Source organism: Taurulus bubalis, assembly GCF_910589615.1.
Source record: "Taurulus bubalis genome assembly, chromosome: 1".
NCBI classification, from domain to species: Eukaryota; Metazoa; Chordata; class Actinopteri; order Perciformes; family Cottidae; genus Taurulus; species Taurulus bubalis.
Genome location: NC_136589.1, coordinates 13,590,510 through 13,608,090, shown reverse-complemented (window position 1 = coordinate 13,608,090; position 17,581 = coordinate 13,590,510). Strand labels below are relative to the sequence as shown.

At 41.6% G+C, this 17,581-nt stretch overlaps 1 protein-coding gene across 5 annotated transcripts in view; it reads left to right on the top strand.

The window, feature by feature from the left end:
• syne1b (spectrin repeat containing, nuclear envelope 1b) overlaps positions 1–17,487 on the top strand; it is a gene marked incomplete at its 5' end in the record, with an annotated part of 79,928 nt that extends 62,441 nt beyond the window's left edge. For all 5 annotated transcript variants that reach the window (XM_079227912.1, XM_079227911.1, XM_079227909.1 and 2 more), the window contains 28 exons: positions 421–603; positions 720–866; positions 952–1,106; positions 1,539–1,686; positions 1,772–1,866; positions 2,026–2,260; positions 2,531–2,725; positions 3,001–3,126; positions 3,388–3,543; positions 4,257–4,415; positions 4,624–4,790; positions 4,914–5,076; positions 5,657–5,844; positions 6,000–6,150; positions 6,263–6,445; positions 6,646–6,783; positions 6,982–7,173; positions 7,329–7,656; positions 8,911–8,979; positions 11,049–11,176; positions 11,485–11,611; positions 11,797–12,008; positions 12,382–12,582; positions 12,711–12,839; positions 13,238–13,450; positions 13,635–13,727; positions 14,610–14,668; positions 16,410–17,487. In XM_079227912.1, the coding sequence (XP_079084038.1) occupies positions 421–603; positions 720–866; positions 952–1,106; positions 1,539–1,686; positions 1,772–1,866; positions 2,026–2,260; positions 2,531–2,725; positions 3,001–3,126; positions 3,388–3,543; positions 4,257–4,415; positions 4,624–4,790; positions 4,914–5,076; positions 5,657–5,844; positions 6,000–6,150; positions 6,263–6,445; positions 6,646–6,783; positions 6,982–7,173; positions 7,329–7,656; positions 8,911–8,979; positions 11,049–11,176; positions 11,485–11,611; positions 11,797–12,008; positions 12,382–12,582; positions 12,711–12,839; positions 13,238–13,450; positions 13,635–13,727; positions 14,610–14,668; positions 16,410–16,647 (4,578 nt within the window). In that variant the 3' untranslated portion in view covers positions 16,648–17,487. The remainder of the gene's footprint in view (positions 1–420; positions 604–719; positions 867–951; positions 1,107–1,538; positions 1,687–1,771; positions 1,867–2,025; positions 2,261–2,530; positions 2,726–3,000; positions 3,127–3,387; positions 3,544–4,256; positions 4,416–4,623; positions 4,791–4,913; positions 5,077–5,656; positions 5,845–5,999; positions 6,151–6,262; positions 6,446–6,645; positions 6,784–6,981; positions 7,174–7,328; positions 7,657–8,910; positions 8,980–11,048; positions 11,177–11,484; positions 11,612–11,796; positions 12,009–12,381; positions 12,583–12,710; positions 12,840–13,237; positions 13,451–13,634; positions 13,728–14,609; positions 14,669–16,409) is intronic.
• Between the last annotated feature and the right edge of the window lie 94 nt (positions 17,488–17,581).

The window sequence follows — 17,581 nt, the reverse complement described above, 5'->3', positions numbered from 1 at the left end:
TCGTTCGGTTAAAAAATGGAGTTTACATAAGTACTTAAACTTAACGGTTACTTTAATTATGTTTTACACCAGATGTATCTTCTCACAAGGGTTGCGGTATTGTAGCAATTTAAATGAAGTTAAACAACGATGTTGTTCCAGAGATAATATGTTGTTGTTTTTTGTCTGATAATAGGCGCAGGGGGATTTTCGCACACTGTTTTTAAAGAAAGATTGCCATTAATAATGAAATAGTTTCTTTGTTGCTGCAACATGATTGCAGATTGTTGTTTATGTTCCTGTGGAATAAATAGATAATACACCATTTTTACCTGTGTGCCTCCCAATTAATGCATCCTTTTTTTCCATGTAGGATTTAGTTTTTTACTTTTGAATGAAAAAAAATACTTTGCTCTAAATTTGATTTGTGCTTTGTCTCAGGTGGTGCTCCGGTCTCAAGCTTCAGTGGTGGCCTCCCTGCAAGTTCTCCAACAACTGGGAGATCAGCTGAAACAGCAGGTGGACACATCAGCAGCGTCTGCCATCCAGTCAGATCATCTCTCTCTCACCCAGCGGCTGGCTGCTGTGGAACAGGCCCTAACCAGACAGCTCACCACACTGCAGGTAGAAAAAAGGCTTTGTACCTAGTTTTGACTTCAAGTTGTCCATTTTAAATAGTCAGTCATTCAGTCAGAATCTTGAATTTTACACTTTCACTTGACATTTGTCTTCCACACTAGACTGGAGTTCAAGACTATGAAATCTTTAACGATCAACTGGATTCACTGGGGCGCTGGATAGTTGAAGCTGAGGAGGCTCTGAAGGTGCAAGATCCCAACGGCTCCACCGACCCAACCGTCATCCAAGACCGCATGGATGAGCTCAAGGTTGTTGTTTTTTCACTTGTCAGTTTGAAAGAATCAATTTGTCCTGTAATTGAGAAATGTAACATTTCTCTCTTGTCCTCCACAGAGGCTTATGCTGAAATTCAGCAGTATGGCTCAAGAAATGGAGCGTCTTAATGAACTCGGTTACCGGCTCCCTCTCAATGATTCAGAGATAAAGCGCATGCAGAACCTCAACAGGAGCTGGTCTACAGTTTCAGCACAGACCACAGAGAGATTCAGGTATGAAATATATGGTAGATATAAAAGAAAGATGTGGTAGCCTTTCCCGGGCTGATGCCCATCACTGTAAAAGAAGAAACTTAATTTGTCATTTATATACATACAATGTATTCTCTGCATTTGACCCATCCTTAGTATTTGAAGGAGCAGTGGGCAGCCCCTAGTGAAGCAGGGAGCAATGTAGGGTTAAGTGTCTCGCTCAGGGACACTTCGACATGTGAACTACGGGGAGACTGGGGATCAAACCGGCCAGCCTGTGGTTGCAGGACGACCACGCATCCCCATGAAATGAACAAATAAATGTGGCTTCCAGCACAGTTTCAAGACCACATTTAAACCACCACAGGTCTACAGTAAAGGCCAATGTCCAATGTGACTGAGACGATGGAATGGGTGGGCAATAAAACTATGTATTTTGTTTGCTCCTTGTAGCAAACTCCAGTCCTTCCTGCTGCAGCAGCAGACCTTCCTGGAGAAGTGTGAAACATGGATGGAGTTCTTGGTTCAAACGGAAGAGAATCTGGCAGTGGACATTTCTGGGAACTATCAGAGTTTGATGGAGCAGCAACAAGCTCATGAGGTGAGAGTTCCTTTTAAGGTAAAATACCCTGAAACAGCTGCTTTTTTATTTGATCATCATTAATCACCAATATCTTGTCTTTCAGTTATTCCAAGCCGAGATGTTCAGTCGCCAGCAGATCCTCCACTCTATCATCAGCGATGGACAGAAGATGCTGGAGCAGGGTCAGGTGGATGACAGGTAAAGAGCCCAAAATCACATTGTTCGTAATCTGTTTAATATATTACTGTATACAATATTACTGTGAGTAGAAGGTTGCTAGACCTTATAAATCTATGTATCTTTGTTTATCTGTCATAAGTCTTCCTTTGACAATTAAACGACTTCTCTCTCCTGCAGAGATGAGTTCAACCTGAAGTTAGCTCTCCTGAGTAACCAGTGGCAGGGCGTAGTGCGGCGTGCTCAACAGAGGCGAGGGATCATCGACGGTCTGATACGACAGTGGCAGCGCTACAGAGAAATGGTGGAGAAGCTCCGCAAATGGCTGGTGGAGGTCTCCCACCCTGCAGAAGCTCTTCAGGCAGGGACTGCCGTGCCTCTGCATCAAGCCCGGTCCATGCTGGATGCTGTCCAGGTACAACCCTATCTTTGTTACGGTGACTAAGATATATTATGTAGTGGATTCTGGCAAAAAAACTCTTCAGATCAAAATCTTGTTCAATGAGGAGAGGATAAACTCACTTGAGCTAGAGCACGGATTGAGGCAGATCGGGAGCCAAGGGATCTTACAAATATTTATTCTTGATGTGATCAACTCCACCTATATAAGAGGTAACTGTAATAACTCCATATGTTGGTCGGGCAGGAGATTGACAGATCTGTGTGATTGTGCTTTGTGGTTCAGCTAAAGGAAAAGGTGCTGCAGCGTCAGCAGGGCAGCTACATCTTGACAGTGGAGGCTGGCAGACAACTGCTCCTGTCGGCTGATAGCCGGGCGGAGGTGGGCCTGCAGACGGAGCTTACTGATATCCAGGAGCGATGGAAACATGCCAGCATCTGCCTGAATGAACAGAAGAAAGAGCTTGCCACCTTGTTAAGGGTAAACATGACAAATTGTCAGCCACTTGTGGAGTACAAGGAACCTCAGGGGACATTGGAGGGACACTATTAATGTATTTTCCTTATAGGTGCAAGTTTGTAGGTCTTGCTTTTTTTTTCTTCGAAACTTCAAAAAGCTTTTACTTTTACTTTAAATGATGAATGCAAAACAAGTAATTATAGAGAAATGTCTGGGAAAACAACTATTATTTTGCTGTTTAATACTACGTTATATAGTCCTAATGCAGTTGCAACAATTGTTTGTGTAATGTGCAGGACTGGGAGAGGTGTGAGAGAGGTGTTGGTGGATCACTGGAAAAACTCAGAGCTTTCAAACGGCAGCTCTCTCAGCCTCTTCCTGATCACCACGAGGATCTGCAAGCTGAGCAGATGCGCTGCAAGGTACAACACATTTCATTATGTAGTAATTTTATACAAAGGAAACATTATGTAGCAATATCACAAGGCTGACATTCAACATGGCTTTGGGGACCTAAAAAGTGTGGAATCAGTATAAAGTTATTTAAATAAGTTGTCTTATCTTGTTGAGCTGACTTGAACATATTTCATTTACATTGTTGTTCAGGACATGAGCTGTTAAACATTTTGTCTGCAAGATGTACAATTTATGTTTTAATGATGATAGTAACTTGTCAATAACAGGACCTGGAGAACACATTTGATGGCTGGACTGGGGATCTGGCCCATCTGAATGTTCTGCGAGAGTCCCTGTCTTGCTACATCAGTGCTGAGGACCTTTCTGTCCTGCAGGAGCGAATTGAGCTGCTCCATCGACAATGGGACGAAATCTGGCACCAGGTACAGTTCACCAAACAGTACCTGTGCATAGCTAATCTTCTGAATATACTGTATACATATATATAAATCTGTTCAGCTTTTGACGCATTATTTAAATAAATCTCTGTACAATTACTTCATACCCACATACTGTGTCACACGGTATTTACTCATAGGTGTCACTATCTGATCCACTGCTCTTGTCTCTGCAGTTTCTTGAGATACCAAACAGTGGTGCTAGTGTCAAACAAAATCAGTTACACTTTGGTATGGACAGCGTCAAATACAGCTTACCATCATATGCATAAAAGACAGAATATTTATATAACTAATGAGGTAAAACAATGCCTTTCCGCTTTTAATTTATTCTCACATTGATTAGCACCGTTCTAAAGAAGCTTTAACTGATTTCCTCAAATTACTTCAATGTTACGCAAATTCTAAAACGGAACTTTACGGTCCAAAGTAGTTGGTTGCTTTTGCATGCAAAGTTAAACCTCAAGGTTGTGCGTTGCATCCTGTGTCGAGTAGATGAAATACACACACAGGAAACACACAGAAGCACACACTTGCTGCTTGATGCAAATGGGTCAGTCATGGTGCAGAGATCTCTAACTCTGCTTCCGTTTGAGGCTTTTTGACATGAATGCACTTTAGCATGCATTCATTGATTGTTATTATGCACTTTGCACAATGGTTTACGTAACTTAAAATATATTTCTGTGCCTCTGCAGCTGTCACTTCGCAGGCAGCAGGTGAGCGAGAAGTTGAATGAGTGGACGGTATTCAACGAAAAGTACAAGGAGCTCTGCGAGTGGCTCACCAACATGGAGAGCAAGGTTTCCCAAAATGGAGACATCAGCATTGAGGAGATGATTGAGAAGCTCCGCAAGGTAAACAGAAATGTACAATTAGTATGTTTTTCAAAGATGCAGCTATTGCCAAGCTACTTATCACCAAGTTGATACCTGCTTTTTCTCATGGTTTGCTTTATTCCCTCTTTAAATATATACGGTTTTACGTAACACTGTTGCTTTTAAGTACAGCATTTCAACTTTTTAAAGTTATTTTATGCACTGTTTGTGTTGCATTGTGTCTCAGGACTACCAGGAGGAGATCACTGTGGCTGAGGAGAACAAGCTGCAGTTGCACCTGCTGGGAGAGCGTCTGGCCAGAGCCAGTCATACGAGCAAGGCAGCGGAAATCGAGCAAAAACTCAATAAAGTCAGCGACCGCTGGCAGCACCTCCTGGATCTCATCGGAGCCAGGTGAAAACACTCACACCTGAGAAGCTTAAATAGTCCTATAATTTGTTTCAGTATTAAGAGTAACACTGTTTTAGTGTGTTGCATCATTGATTACTGACAGAGCTGAATTAATTATTTGAATAGAGTGAAGAAGTTGAGAGAAACTCTGGTGGCTGTGCAACAGCTGGATAAGAACATGAGCAGCCTTCGCTCCTGGCTCGCCCACATCGAGACCGAGCTGTCCAAACCCATCGCCTACGACTCCTGTGACTTCCAGGAGATCCAACGGAAGCTCGATCTGCAGCAGGTAACATAATGTACATTGTACATTGCATAACATGTGTAAAATATTCTAGATTTAAGAATATTACTGGAGAAATTCATTGTTAACCTGTAACCTAAAAGTATTACTCTTTCCTTATTTTTCCTCAAATAGAGATGGACTTATTTAATTGGACACTTAAATAAAGAACTCTTTTGGAATTAATTATTTTTTGTGGTCCTTCAATGACACATTATTATAGCTATTAGTCGATAATGGAAATTCTTCTTCTATTCTTCGTCTTTGGGATTTTTCGATTAACTAAACTAATCAAAAGTAATTATTTAACATTCCATCCTTGTTTTTCTTTTTCTCTCCCTCCCTCCTTGTGAATCATTCTCCTATTACTGCACTCACTCAGTATCTAAAGGTCAACTCTGGTGGGACTCGAACCCACAACCTTTGAATTATTTTTTAAAGCCTGACTAGAAGTCCAACGCGCTATCCATTGCACCACAGAGTCACAATGAGACTATAACAATGCATTTTTAAGAAAAAGGACAGGAGAAAATAATGACGGCAACAATTCACAGAATGCTGCTGTTTCTCTCTTCTCACCTCTCAGGAGCTTCAGCGTGACATAGAGAAACACAGTACAGGTGTTGCGTCTGTACTGAATCTTTGTGAGGTGCTTCTGCACGACTGTGACGCCTGCGCCACTGATGCCGAGTGCGACTCCATCCAGCAGGCAACTCGTAGCCTTGATCGCCGCTGGAGGAGCATCTGTGCCTTGTCTATGGAGAGGAGACTCAAGTAAGATGTCAGATGGATGGATAGATACTTTATTCATCCCCAAGGGGAAATTTGTTTAAGATGAAAAAAAAAGAGTGTAGTATCATGTCATCGTATGGATGTAAAATAGGTCATTGTTATTATTGTATGTAAATATTATGTTTTCCCTCTGATAGAATTGAGGAGACGTGGCGTTTATGGCAGAAATTCCTGGATGACTTTGCACGATTTGAGGAGTGGCTGGCCACTTCAGAAAAGACTGCTGCTCTGCCCAACTCCTCTGGTGTACTGTACACTGTCGCCAAGGAGGAACTTAAGAAATTTGAGGTATTGCAAAAGTATTCCATCTATGCTTCTTGAAACTTGTCAAATAGTTTTCGATCTTGTAGGATGGTGCTGTTGATGAGGACCATTTTGAAACAATGTTGTGTTTCTGTAGGCCTTTCAGAGGCAAGTCCATGAAAGCCTAACCCAGCTGGAGTTAATCAATAAGCAATATCGCCGCCTGGCCAGAGAAAACCGCACTGACTCTTCCTGTCGTCTGAGAGAGATGGCCAACGATGCCAATCAGCGATGGGACGACCTGCAGAAGAGGGTGGCATCCATCCTCCGCAGGCTTAAGGTACATGAATCATTACATTCATGATGTATTTATTGAAATCAAATTTCAATCTCCACATCTATTTTAGAATTTTCTTCTCAGTTTTTACTATTTGTTAAATAAATGACTAATGAAGCTTAATTTATACTACCTACATTATACTTGAAAAATGTACTAGTGTAGATCATTCTAACAGCAGCATCTTTATTTCAAACATGCAGCACTTTATTAGTCAGAGAGAGGAGTTTGAGACAGCCAGAGACGGCATCTTGGTGTGGCTGACTGAGATGGACCTGCAGCTGACCAACATCGAGCACTTCTCTGAGTGTGACATTCAGGCCAAGATCAAACAACTCAGGGTAGGTTTGTCACAATGCGCCAGAACTACTTGTACTTTGTAAATCTCAACATTTTTTTCATCAGCATCAGCATTACAATTATTAAATCAAATTAGGAATATACGGGATATGAGACTGTGAAAGGATTTTGTGTTCAGCATGAAAAGCTGAATTACTGAGGATTTGTTTGTCTGTACTCTTCCTCCCTTGGCTCCTCAGTCGTTCCAACAGGAAATCTCCCTCACGACAGCCAAGATCGAGCACATCTTCCACCAGGGAGAGGCGCTGATAGAGAAGAGTGAGCCTCTGGACGCTGCCGTCATCGAGGAGGAGCTGGAAGAGCTGCAGCGCTATTGCCAGGAAGTGTTTGGTCGAGTGGAACGCTACTACAAAAAGCTCATTCGGCTTCCTGTAAGACCTACAATTGAGAGCATCGTAAAGATTGCATATTTTTATTAAACCAAGAATTCACTATCTAACATGGCTTAGTCTAAATTGAATTTTTCTAAATTAAAATTTTGTGATGCACTTAAAACTGTATATGTTACGTATGTGTTCTTCTTCAGCTTGCAGACGATGATATCGAAGTGTCATTTTCGGACCGAGAGCTGGAGCTGGACGAGCCTGGTGATTTGTCCAGCCTACCGTGGGGCGAGCGTTTGGGGGACGGCTTCATGTCACCTCTGCCCTCCTCTGGCCGCTCGGCCTCCCTGGCAGCCCAGCTACGGACCGAGCGCTCCGGCAGGGACACCCCGGCCAGCGTGGACTCCATTCCCCTCGAGTGGGACCACGACTATGACCTGAGCCGCGGGCTGGAGAGCGCCAGCAGGGCCCTCAGAGAACAGCAGAGCGAGGAGGGAGACTTCCTCCAGCGGCCCGCCTCAGCCTTGTCAGGTTAGTTTCCAAACACACACAGCATTCTGCTGAAGACTTAAAGTGTTCACTTAGACTTTTCAGATTGTGCAATTTATAACAATGGTTTATTAAGGTATAGTGGCTATTTTTGAGATGTAGAAAACAGAGAATGTTTTAATTGAAAAGGGAGAGCATCTTTTAATCCAGTGGTTCCCAACCTTTTTGTTTTATGATCCCAGATGCACTGTCTGTGGTCAGTTGTGAGCACTTCCACCAAAGAGGATTGTCCTTGAAATTGCTCAAGTTGTTTTGCTTTAATAATTGTTAATAATTGAATAATTGAGGCCTGAAGTGGTAAAACTATCCAGTATTTCATCAGAAAAAACAACAAAATAATACTGTAACAAACTCTCGTTACCCCGGTGAGTTTCCCCTCTGCACAATGACACAGCACTCCAGGTATTTAAGGTTCATAATGGCTTTTATTTGCACCAGCTCTCACAGACCGTTTTGCGGCAGTCACCCCGGTTCTCCTCACCGTCTTGGCTACTGCTCTTTATGTTGGGGAAAAACAATCAGTATCAGCTGAGGCCAATTAGGCTTCATCCCCGGCACCTGTCCCCTGAGCCGCTCATCCACACCCCCTCTGCAGCTGAGCCTAACCACACCCCCGCCACCACAAATATGTGTAGCAGAATAATATTTTTCTGTCTAATTCATTATCTAGTGACTCCATTGCAGGTCGAGTCCAACTGAAGTGTGATTGAACGAGACACTAAATGCCAAACAGTCATAAGGTGCTGTCCAATGCCCAACGTTGACCTTTTCTCTACCCGAGGAGGCGTCAAAAAGTTAGCAAGTACATATAAGTGGTACAAAAAGAATATCCAGACAATATGACTTAAAATACAGTTAAGTATCATGATGGATCTGATTGTTTGAAACCAGTTTGTTTCAGTAGACTTTTTAAGCCTTAATTAAACAATCTCATAAAATGTACATTGATGACAACATACAATAACTCTTTAGCCAAAAACATTTATCTCAGCTCACAATTTGGGTTTGATCCATGGATCAAGAAGAATTAGCTAATACTTGACATGTAAAGTTTGTCACACAACATATTAAGTGTATTTTCTTTTGACTGATAACAGTCAAACTCCATCTCCATGCATCTGGCGGTACATAAAACAAGCCTAAAAACAGCAGATGAATACCAGGTCAATCAGTCCTTGGAGTCAAACAGTATAATGCCCACTGCTGAATGTGTGTACTGTATAATGTTTCTTCCAGATGTAGTGATCCCAGAGAGCCCCGAGGCCTATGTTAAACTTACAGAACAAACACTGAAGTCCTCCACTGGTAGGCAACAGCAGACCCCAGCATGTCACAAGTGTTTGGGTCCAGAAATAACAGCTGCCCACTGAGTGATACCACACTTATAGCCTAATCACCGACTTGGATTTGATTTGTGTTGATTTCCTCTCTTATACACACTTTGGGCACACGCTGTAACCAACAGCAACACTTTCTAACACCGAGGGATAGGGTCAATTCCATTTTTACTTCGTCAATTCATTGTTTCTGCTTTGGTTTCTAATTCAGCCGAACGGAAATGGAATTCAGCCTAACCCTTCTTTCTAACTGTCTTTCTTACTTTGGTTTGAGTGTGCTGTGTAGCTAACCTTCAGATTCTTTTGATGTGCTTTTTGTGTTTCAGAAAAGCATGTCGTTTTATTATCACAATGGCCGTTTCTCAATATGCGTTCTTCTCTGTACTTGTGTTCTCGTGGACTCGTGAAACGTCATCAGTCGCGGCCCAAGTACTGTTCCAATTCAAAAGTCCGCTTCTCGCCAAGAACGGTGAAAATGCCCGGATGTGACTTGATCCGCCCATTTTACCGGGGATGCATCAGAGCAGACTTGAGCGTACTTGAGAGAGCCAATATCCCAGAATGCATTTCGGACCAGCAAACGGGGAACAATGACGGATGAGAAAACTCATAACTGAAAGTTGACATTCTCTGAATACTACCGTTGTTGAGTCACAACATTTAATTTGAGGATGTTTTCAGGCGAGAAGTTAGTTGTTTAAGCATCAAATCTGTGGTCGCTTTCTCAAGAATCGGCCTACTTAAAAAGATACGAGTTGAGGTCCTGCTCGCGGGACCGTGAGCCCCGCAGCACCGGGCCGTCAGCGCTCTGCTGCCCGCTGAGAGCAGCCTGATCTCGGCTGGACTTTTTGAAATGATCCGCTGGCTACGATGTCTCCGTATCGATTAAACATGAGATATAATTCTGTTTCGAGGATTTAACAAGCAATCATTATTATTTATGCACAGTCACATTAAATCAGTTTGACTGAGGGAAAGGTTAAGGTTTATAACTTAAGATTTTAATTTAACTTTTACTTTGAACTACAGCGGTGTCTTATTACTTTTGACCGAATTATTTGCAATTATATGTGTATATATATAATACATATTTATAAACATATAATATATACAATTATATGTGTATCTATATAAATGTATAAGTATATATATATAAAACACATTTATAAACATATTATATCTACAATTATATGTGTATCTATATAAGTATTTATATAAAATACATATATATAAACACAATATATATACAATGAGATGTGTATCTGTGTGTGTGTATATATATATATATATATATATATATATATATATATATATATATATATATATATATATATATTTATAAACACAATAATATATATATATATACACAATATATATACAATGGTATGTGTATGTCTGTGAAACCAGTACAAAAAAAGCAGGGTTGTCATATTTTGTTTGACTGTAAAAATACTTTACAGTGAAGAAACAGAGTTACTCATGACAACGACAGCTGAGGTGGTGACGTCATCAAGTCAGCTGCTGTTCCAATTGCAGAAAGACCGTCCTGCGTTCTCCTGTCTTTGAGAGTCTGGACTCCCAAGTCCAGACTCCAAGTCCAGACTCCAAAAGTTCACAAGTCCGTACTTGTGAACTTGGGTATTGAGAAACGGCCAATGAACCTGTCTGAACTTCTTGCTGAAGGGATTGCAGATTTGCTTCAAGTAAACTTTTCAAAGGCTTCGTTCCCACAGAGGCACAATGTGTAAGAAAAAAAATTTTGAAGTGAAGGATGTGACTCCTAATACAAGCAGGGCAGGAGAGCACTGCGATGAGGCTGAGTGTGTGATCGCTTGGCACCATGAGTCACGAGTGTTCAGCAACCCAATCTGCATTCCTGTGTTCTTCTTTCAACTCATTCTTTACTCTCAGAGTCTTGTGTTTCTGTCTGAACGGGGCCTTATCTCTTCTTGAGGTGTAAGAATGTTTCAAGTAGCCATTTTAAAACAATGCATGATAATAATCAGCAAAGATGACCAGTTGATGTTTTATCTACAGGAGAGGTTGCCTCTACGGACTCACATGTTCACCCTCTGGATTCTAGCCGTTTCCACCTGCAACAAATGGACAGCAGCCGCAGCCGCACACCCACAAGCGCAGAACTGGATGCCTCGTACATGGGATATGTATGTATTGCTCTTACAGCTGAATGAAGCCAAAAATACTTCATACTTTTTTGCTTTTGCGCCAAACATAGTGATAATTAATTAAATTGTGTCTATTTATATGCAATCTTACAGGCAACACATTAGACCTAAAAAAAAATAGTGTTTATTTATGTATTAAGTAATGTCAAGTCATGTTATCACCAACCAATGATATTACTGTTGAAATGTATGTCTTATTGTAAAATATGTAATATAATCAGCTTACAATGATTGCACAAATAGAAAAGAAATAACATTGTGTAACCTAAAATGTATCGATTCTGTAGATGCGGCTGCTGGGTGAGTGTCGGGGCAGTATTGACACAGTGAAGAGGATGGGCTATGAGCTGAAGGAGGAGGAAGACACAGGGTCTGGACTGGCAGATCCAAATAGCTCAGAGTCCCAGACGTCAGGTAATACAACACCTCAACTCATCCTGCATGCATACATCCTACATTACCAAACGTTGAAATGAATGTACATGAAACAAAAAAGGTTGAAATGTGTAAATGTTCCAGAGCTTTTACCCAGTGGGATACAACTCTGGGGAATTCAGCTTGGATAGTTACTTGTTTTTCTCTTCCACCCTGAAATCTAGGAGTGATTGAGCGCTGGGAGCTCCTGCAGGCTCAGGACCTCAGCAAAGAGTTGCGCACAAAGCAGAACCAGCAGCAGTGGCAGCAGCTGAACTCCGACCTGAACAAAGTTTGGACGTGGCTGGGAGAGACGGAGGAAGAGCTGGAGCGGCAGCGGAGGCTGGACCTCAGCACGGACATCCAGACGATAGAGCAGCGCATCAAAAAGCTCAAGGTACCATCGCTTTCTTTTTGGTAATACCTTTGCATGGTGTGTTTTGATCATTTCTAGTTTTCTCTTTTAAATATATACCGTTTAACACAATAAAAACTAACGTGGCGGTAGGGAAATAAAGGCACAAATCAAAAGCCAAATGGCGACGGCGTCAGCAACACACCGGATGTCCTCCCCCAGCCCGCCTGAGCCAAACGCAGAGGCCTTTTTATGTCCAGGCCACACCGGCTCAGCGGTGGCTCGTCTCGGCTGACGACCCGTCAATCAGCACCTGTACCAGAGGATCGAAACAGTGACATCTAGGGCATGAGAGGAGGGTTGTCACACTCGGTTAAAGCGAAAATATAAATAAACACAAATCTTTTGTCTACAGGAGCTGCAGAAGGCGTATGACAAACGCAAAGCTATCGTGCTGTCCATCAATCTGTGCAGTACTGAGTTTGTGCAGTCAGCCACAGAGGAGTCCCGAGAGCTGCAGGCCAAACTGAAAGACATGAACAACCACTGGGACAAACTGGGCAGCTCACTGGAGGAGTGGAGGTGTTCATTACAGGAAGCTCTCATGCAATGTCAGGTAGGTGCCAGTCATCAAGATTAAGACAAGGAGCAGTTCTTCTGAAAGTTAACGTGTGATTATTAAATAGAGCTGTAATCATGCATGCAGCTGAAGATTTAATTTTCTGATCCAAATCTGATTAACAGGACTTCCATGAGATGAGTCATGGTCTGCTGCTCTGGTTGGAAAACATTGACCGCAGGAGGAATGAGGTGGTACCCATTGACCCCATCCAGGACAGTGACACTCTCCACGCGCATCATAAAATACTTACGGTATATAACATATTGTATTGTATAAATATATAAACACAACAATGATAGGGGATATTTTCTCTCACATAAAAGTATTGTTCTTCATCCCACACATACAGTGCATTGTCTTGTCTACCCACTATTGGACAGTAATTTATAGTATCTTAACAATCTTATTTGATGATAGCCTAGTCTATATAACAAATTACTGCATCAAAGGCTCATAATCTTTCAGATCATTCATTGGATCATGAATAAAAACTGTACAGTATAATAGGGGTGCAAGGTCATAGTTATAGCATAGGTGAAAACATATACATAATGATTAAACACTATGGATTATGGTATCAAATACAAGAAGACTGTCTTAGTTCTCCTGGCGTTTTTTATTTCATGTCTCAAATCCACAATCCCAACAGCAAATCCGCCAGGAGCTGCTGGACTCCCAGCTCAAAGTTGCCTCGCTGCAAGACATGTCCCTCCAGTTGCTGGTCAACTCTCAGGGCAGCGACTGCCTGGAGGCCAAAGAGAAGGTTCATGTTATCGGGAACCGCCTCAAACTACTGCTTAAGGAAGTAACCCGAGACCTCAGAGAGCTGGCAAAGATTCTGGACATCACAAGCAGTCAACAGGTGAATCTTCACTTACTATATACCTGTGCAGTGTTTTAGATTTACAAGGATTTACTCAAGTTTTGTACTTACTTTATTTTATAAAGTAGATTTATGAAATGGAAGGCTCCTACCACTGTCTGATATTTCATGTGTCTCTCTCTCTTGCTTTGTCTCTCTTTTGTGGAAACGTTTCCTTTGTTAGGATCTTTCATCTTGGTCATCTGCTGACGAGCTGGACACCTCCGGTTCCCTCAGTCCTGTATCAGGAAGGAGTACGCCAAGTCGACAACGATCGGTAACGTATATGCTGCTCTATGTGAAGCCCGGTGTTCAGTTACCCCTCTGAGACAGTGCACACAGTACCTTGTGCCCCAAATGCCCCGTTGAAGACCATGTCCACCCCCATCATCCCAAGAGCTCTCCTCACACCTCTCTACACCTCCACAACCTGCTCTACACTCCCTCCCTCTGAATCTTTTCCAGCCTTCATGCATGTTGTGCATTCCAAGAGCAAAATCCTGCAAGACAACTAGGGAAACCTTTCTTTCTAACTTTTTATTTCCTCCTCGTTCCTTGGATGACTTTTTCAGTTCTGCCCTAGCTATCACTTTTTCTCTTCCAGTATAAAAAAAAAGACTTCTGTCCCACAAATCTTTTTCCCCCAATAAACTTTACCTTAATTTCTTCTCACTCTAGTGTTGGTTTGATCCCTGTAGTGTATACTTTCAGAAATACTGGCGATCATGAAACTGATGAATGTACAAAAGAAGCATATAAACTGTGTTTTTATGATGTAGAAAGCACAACATCATAATTGTCTAGTATTGTAGGCAACAAGAATCAGTATTGATTCATTATGTATCTTGATATCAGTCCAAATAAGCATGTCGCTGCTTATGTGTATGTTACTAAATGTCACTGTTATCAAAGAAATCCATGCATCACATTGCATAATTCCTAGCTTCCTATTTGCAATAAGTTTGCAGTAGTCACACACTTTGAAAAAAACAGATTATTTGTTATCACGGTTTACAAGATCAACCTTCACGTATGATTTTGTTGCTGCTCTTCTTTCATTTTGGGAGTTTTCTTTTCATCGGTAGCTTTGTCTTGATTTGCCTGGACTGAAACATACTTTCTTTCTTTTACCTCCCCCCTCCCCGTTCATTGCAAACAGCAACGGGGCAAATGTAGTCTGTCACAGCCTGGACCCTCTGTGAGCAGTCCACAGCACAGGTACCTTTCTGTTGGTTTCTAGCACACCCAGAAGATAATGGAACTCAACAGCCCATGAGCCGATTCATGCTTTCTAATCCTCGCCAACAACAGCTGTGTTTTTGAAGATTTTTTTTTTTTTAACCTCAATTTCAGTTTTTGTGCCAGATTAGCAGCTCATGATAGTGAGTTCCATCATCTTCTGTCCGTCTAGACGCTCTGTGTAGGCTCGGTGACGAGGTGCAATGCAGCACACACATCCTTGATAAAAGACTTTCACAGGGAATGGTGCGAAGCCTCTTCTCCGCCAGTGTCCTTGGCTGCTTAATATCACTAACCAGAGGCCAACCAGAGGGCATTTATTACGTATAGCACAACTATTTCTCGATGTATAACACTCCCTTGCTGTTACTGAGCACAAACATCCTTTTTCTCAAATTGCCGACCCAGTAAATGTCTGCAATGAACAATGCAAAAGGCTGCAGTTTCTCTTTCTCTCTCACCCTCTTGTGTGTCTGTACGACGTTTCTTCTTCTTCTGCTGCTGCTGCTGCTGCTATCTCATTACTATCCACCATCTCCCCCCTCCCCCTCAGCCTGTCATCTGTGAGTGTCAGGTCTCCATTTGTAAAGTGGTAAAGGGGCACTTTTGGTAACATAGAACATCCTGAGTATAATTCATACATCATTAATATCCATGCATTCCTGGAGTCAGGGATCATTTTAATGAAATGTGAAATAGGTGAAAAACTATTTTTAACAGTAGGTAAGTGTGAACTTCTTTACAATAATTCCCTTGAGCCTCCCATGGCTTCTAACCTTCGATGCGAAAAGAAGACAAAGTTTTGCTGAGGGTGATGGTGATCGAGAATGAAAATATGCAATCAACTAGTAAGACACTTTGGGAAATGAGTTTTCTTGCTGGGAGCTCTCTTTGTTAGAGCTGGAAGCAGCTGTTTATCTCTGCTTCCAGTCCTATGCTAAGCTAGGCTAACCGTCTCCAGGCTCTAGCTTTATCTCATCCAACTCTCAGCAAGAAAGCAGATGAACATATTCTTCCTTCAGAAAAGCTGACCTAAACTACCTTGTCAAAGAGGCGGTTTCTAATTGCTATTGCTCCTCTTGCCTCGGCATGCTTTGCATTTTCCAGCAGGACTTTCAAAGAGTCCTTTTTAAAACACATGTGATTATTTAGCTGATACTTGCAGCATGCCTTTTGTCTTTTAGCCTAACATCCTTTGCAAAGGAATGCAAGCTCACATATTAAATGTGTTTGTTTGGTGCAGGATTGTACAGTATGTATGCTTTTGTGACTGTCTGTGTAACTGTGTTTAGCCACCCAGTCTCAGTCAGCATGTGGATCACAGTGTGAAACGTTGTCCCGACATTGCTTTTGAGCCACGTTGGCGATGTCTTTCAAACGCAGCATGGTGCTTATAAGCACTGTCACGCAGTTCCTCTATCGCTGAACTGAGGTCTTATTTGGATTGAAAATTGGTATACAGCATTAGGCGTATGGATTAGATTAGAGAGAAGTTCAAGTAAAGTTTGTTTATTAAATTAGACTAATTAAATTGGTCAGTTATTTTTGTGGACAGAAAATAAAAACCCATTAAAGGTGGCCGTTGTAATGTTATTACACAGATCCTGAAATTAGGGACTCAGATGCTAAAACAGATAGCAGGATTTTGTTCGTTCTCATTGATCGAAATAACTAAACGTCAGTCTGTGCTGCTGTGTTGTGAATGTGTGTGTCTGAGCAGGTCTCGCAGCGACGCTGGATCCGCTTCCTTCCCTTCTGACTGGGAGACAGTTCGTAGATCCTCGTTTCTGCGGCGCGTCCTGTGGGTCTCGTTGCCTCTCCAGCTCGTCATGCTCCTGTTAGTGGTCTTGGCCTTCCTGCTGCCAATGACTGAGGAGGACTACTGTGGTCAATCCAACAACTTTGCTCATTCCTTCTACCCGATGCTCAGCTACACTAATGGACCCCCTCCGGTGTAGACTGGCTGTACAAGCGTTTCATTTCAGTCTTCATCGATCTGTATGACTTGAAATTACATTGATATTCTTAAAAAGGTCAATCATGTTGGGAGCAAAAAAAGATCTTGGTCATCCATTTGTGCTGCAGAATAAAAGCTGCCATCAATATCTGTGTGTGTGTAGCACATAGGATCAAGCATCTCACTATGTTACTCTGTGTAATGCTGTGTCGATTAAGAGCATCTTTGGTGTAACAAAACTGAAGACACAGTGGACTTTGCTGGATGAATGAACTGGAGATCCACTCAGTGGCATTTACATGTTTTATCTGAAGAGTTCTGTCAGTGGATAGCACCAAAGGTAAATGCGGAATTATAGCCTGTAAATTTGCTTGTCACTCAAAACATTTGTAGAACGAACACAAAAAACATTTAATATGTCTTACATTGCAATTATTTTTTTACCTGTATTTTGGCATGCAGTTCTGATCTTTGCTTTTATTTACTTACATCCGTCATTGTGTCCATTTTTTACTTGAATTACATTGATTCATGTAAGATTCTTTTCAGCCAAGTCGTGTGTTTCAATATCAAAGCCAGACACATTTCAAGAGTTTAACTTTCAACATCAGTCACCTATTGTCTTTATATATTTTGCTGTTTTATTTTTTAACAAAATATAAAATACGACTTTAGGATGGAGAATTATGACATATAGAAAGAACTATTGTATATTTTGTATGGCCGTCAGTATCAAATGTATAACAGTCCAGGAGTGTTTAACATGTGTATATAATGGTTAAAAATTAATATGAAAAATGTATGTACTGTATATGCGACCATCAAAAACAATGAATGCCAAATCCTCATGTTTATATTTGTCTTTTTATTTCATTTTTATGTGATTTTACATCTAATATGTTTCCAGTGAATCATATTCATACTGAGCTTTTCCT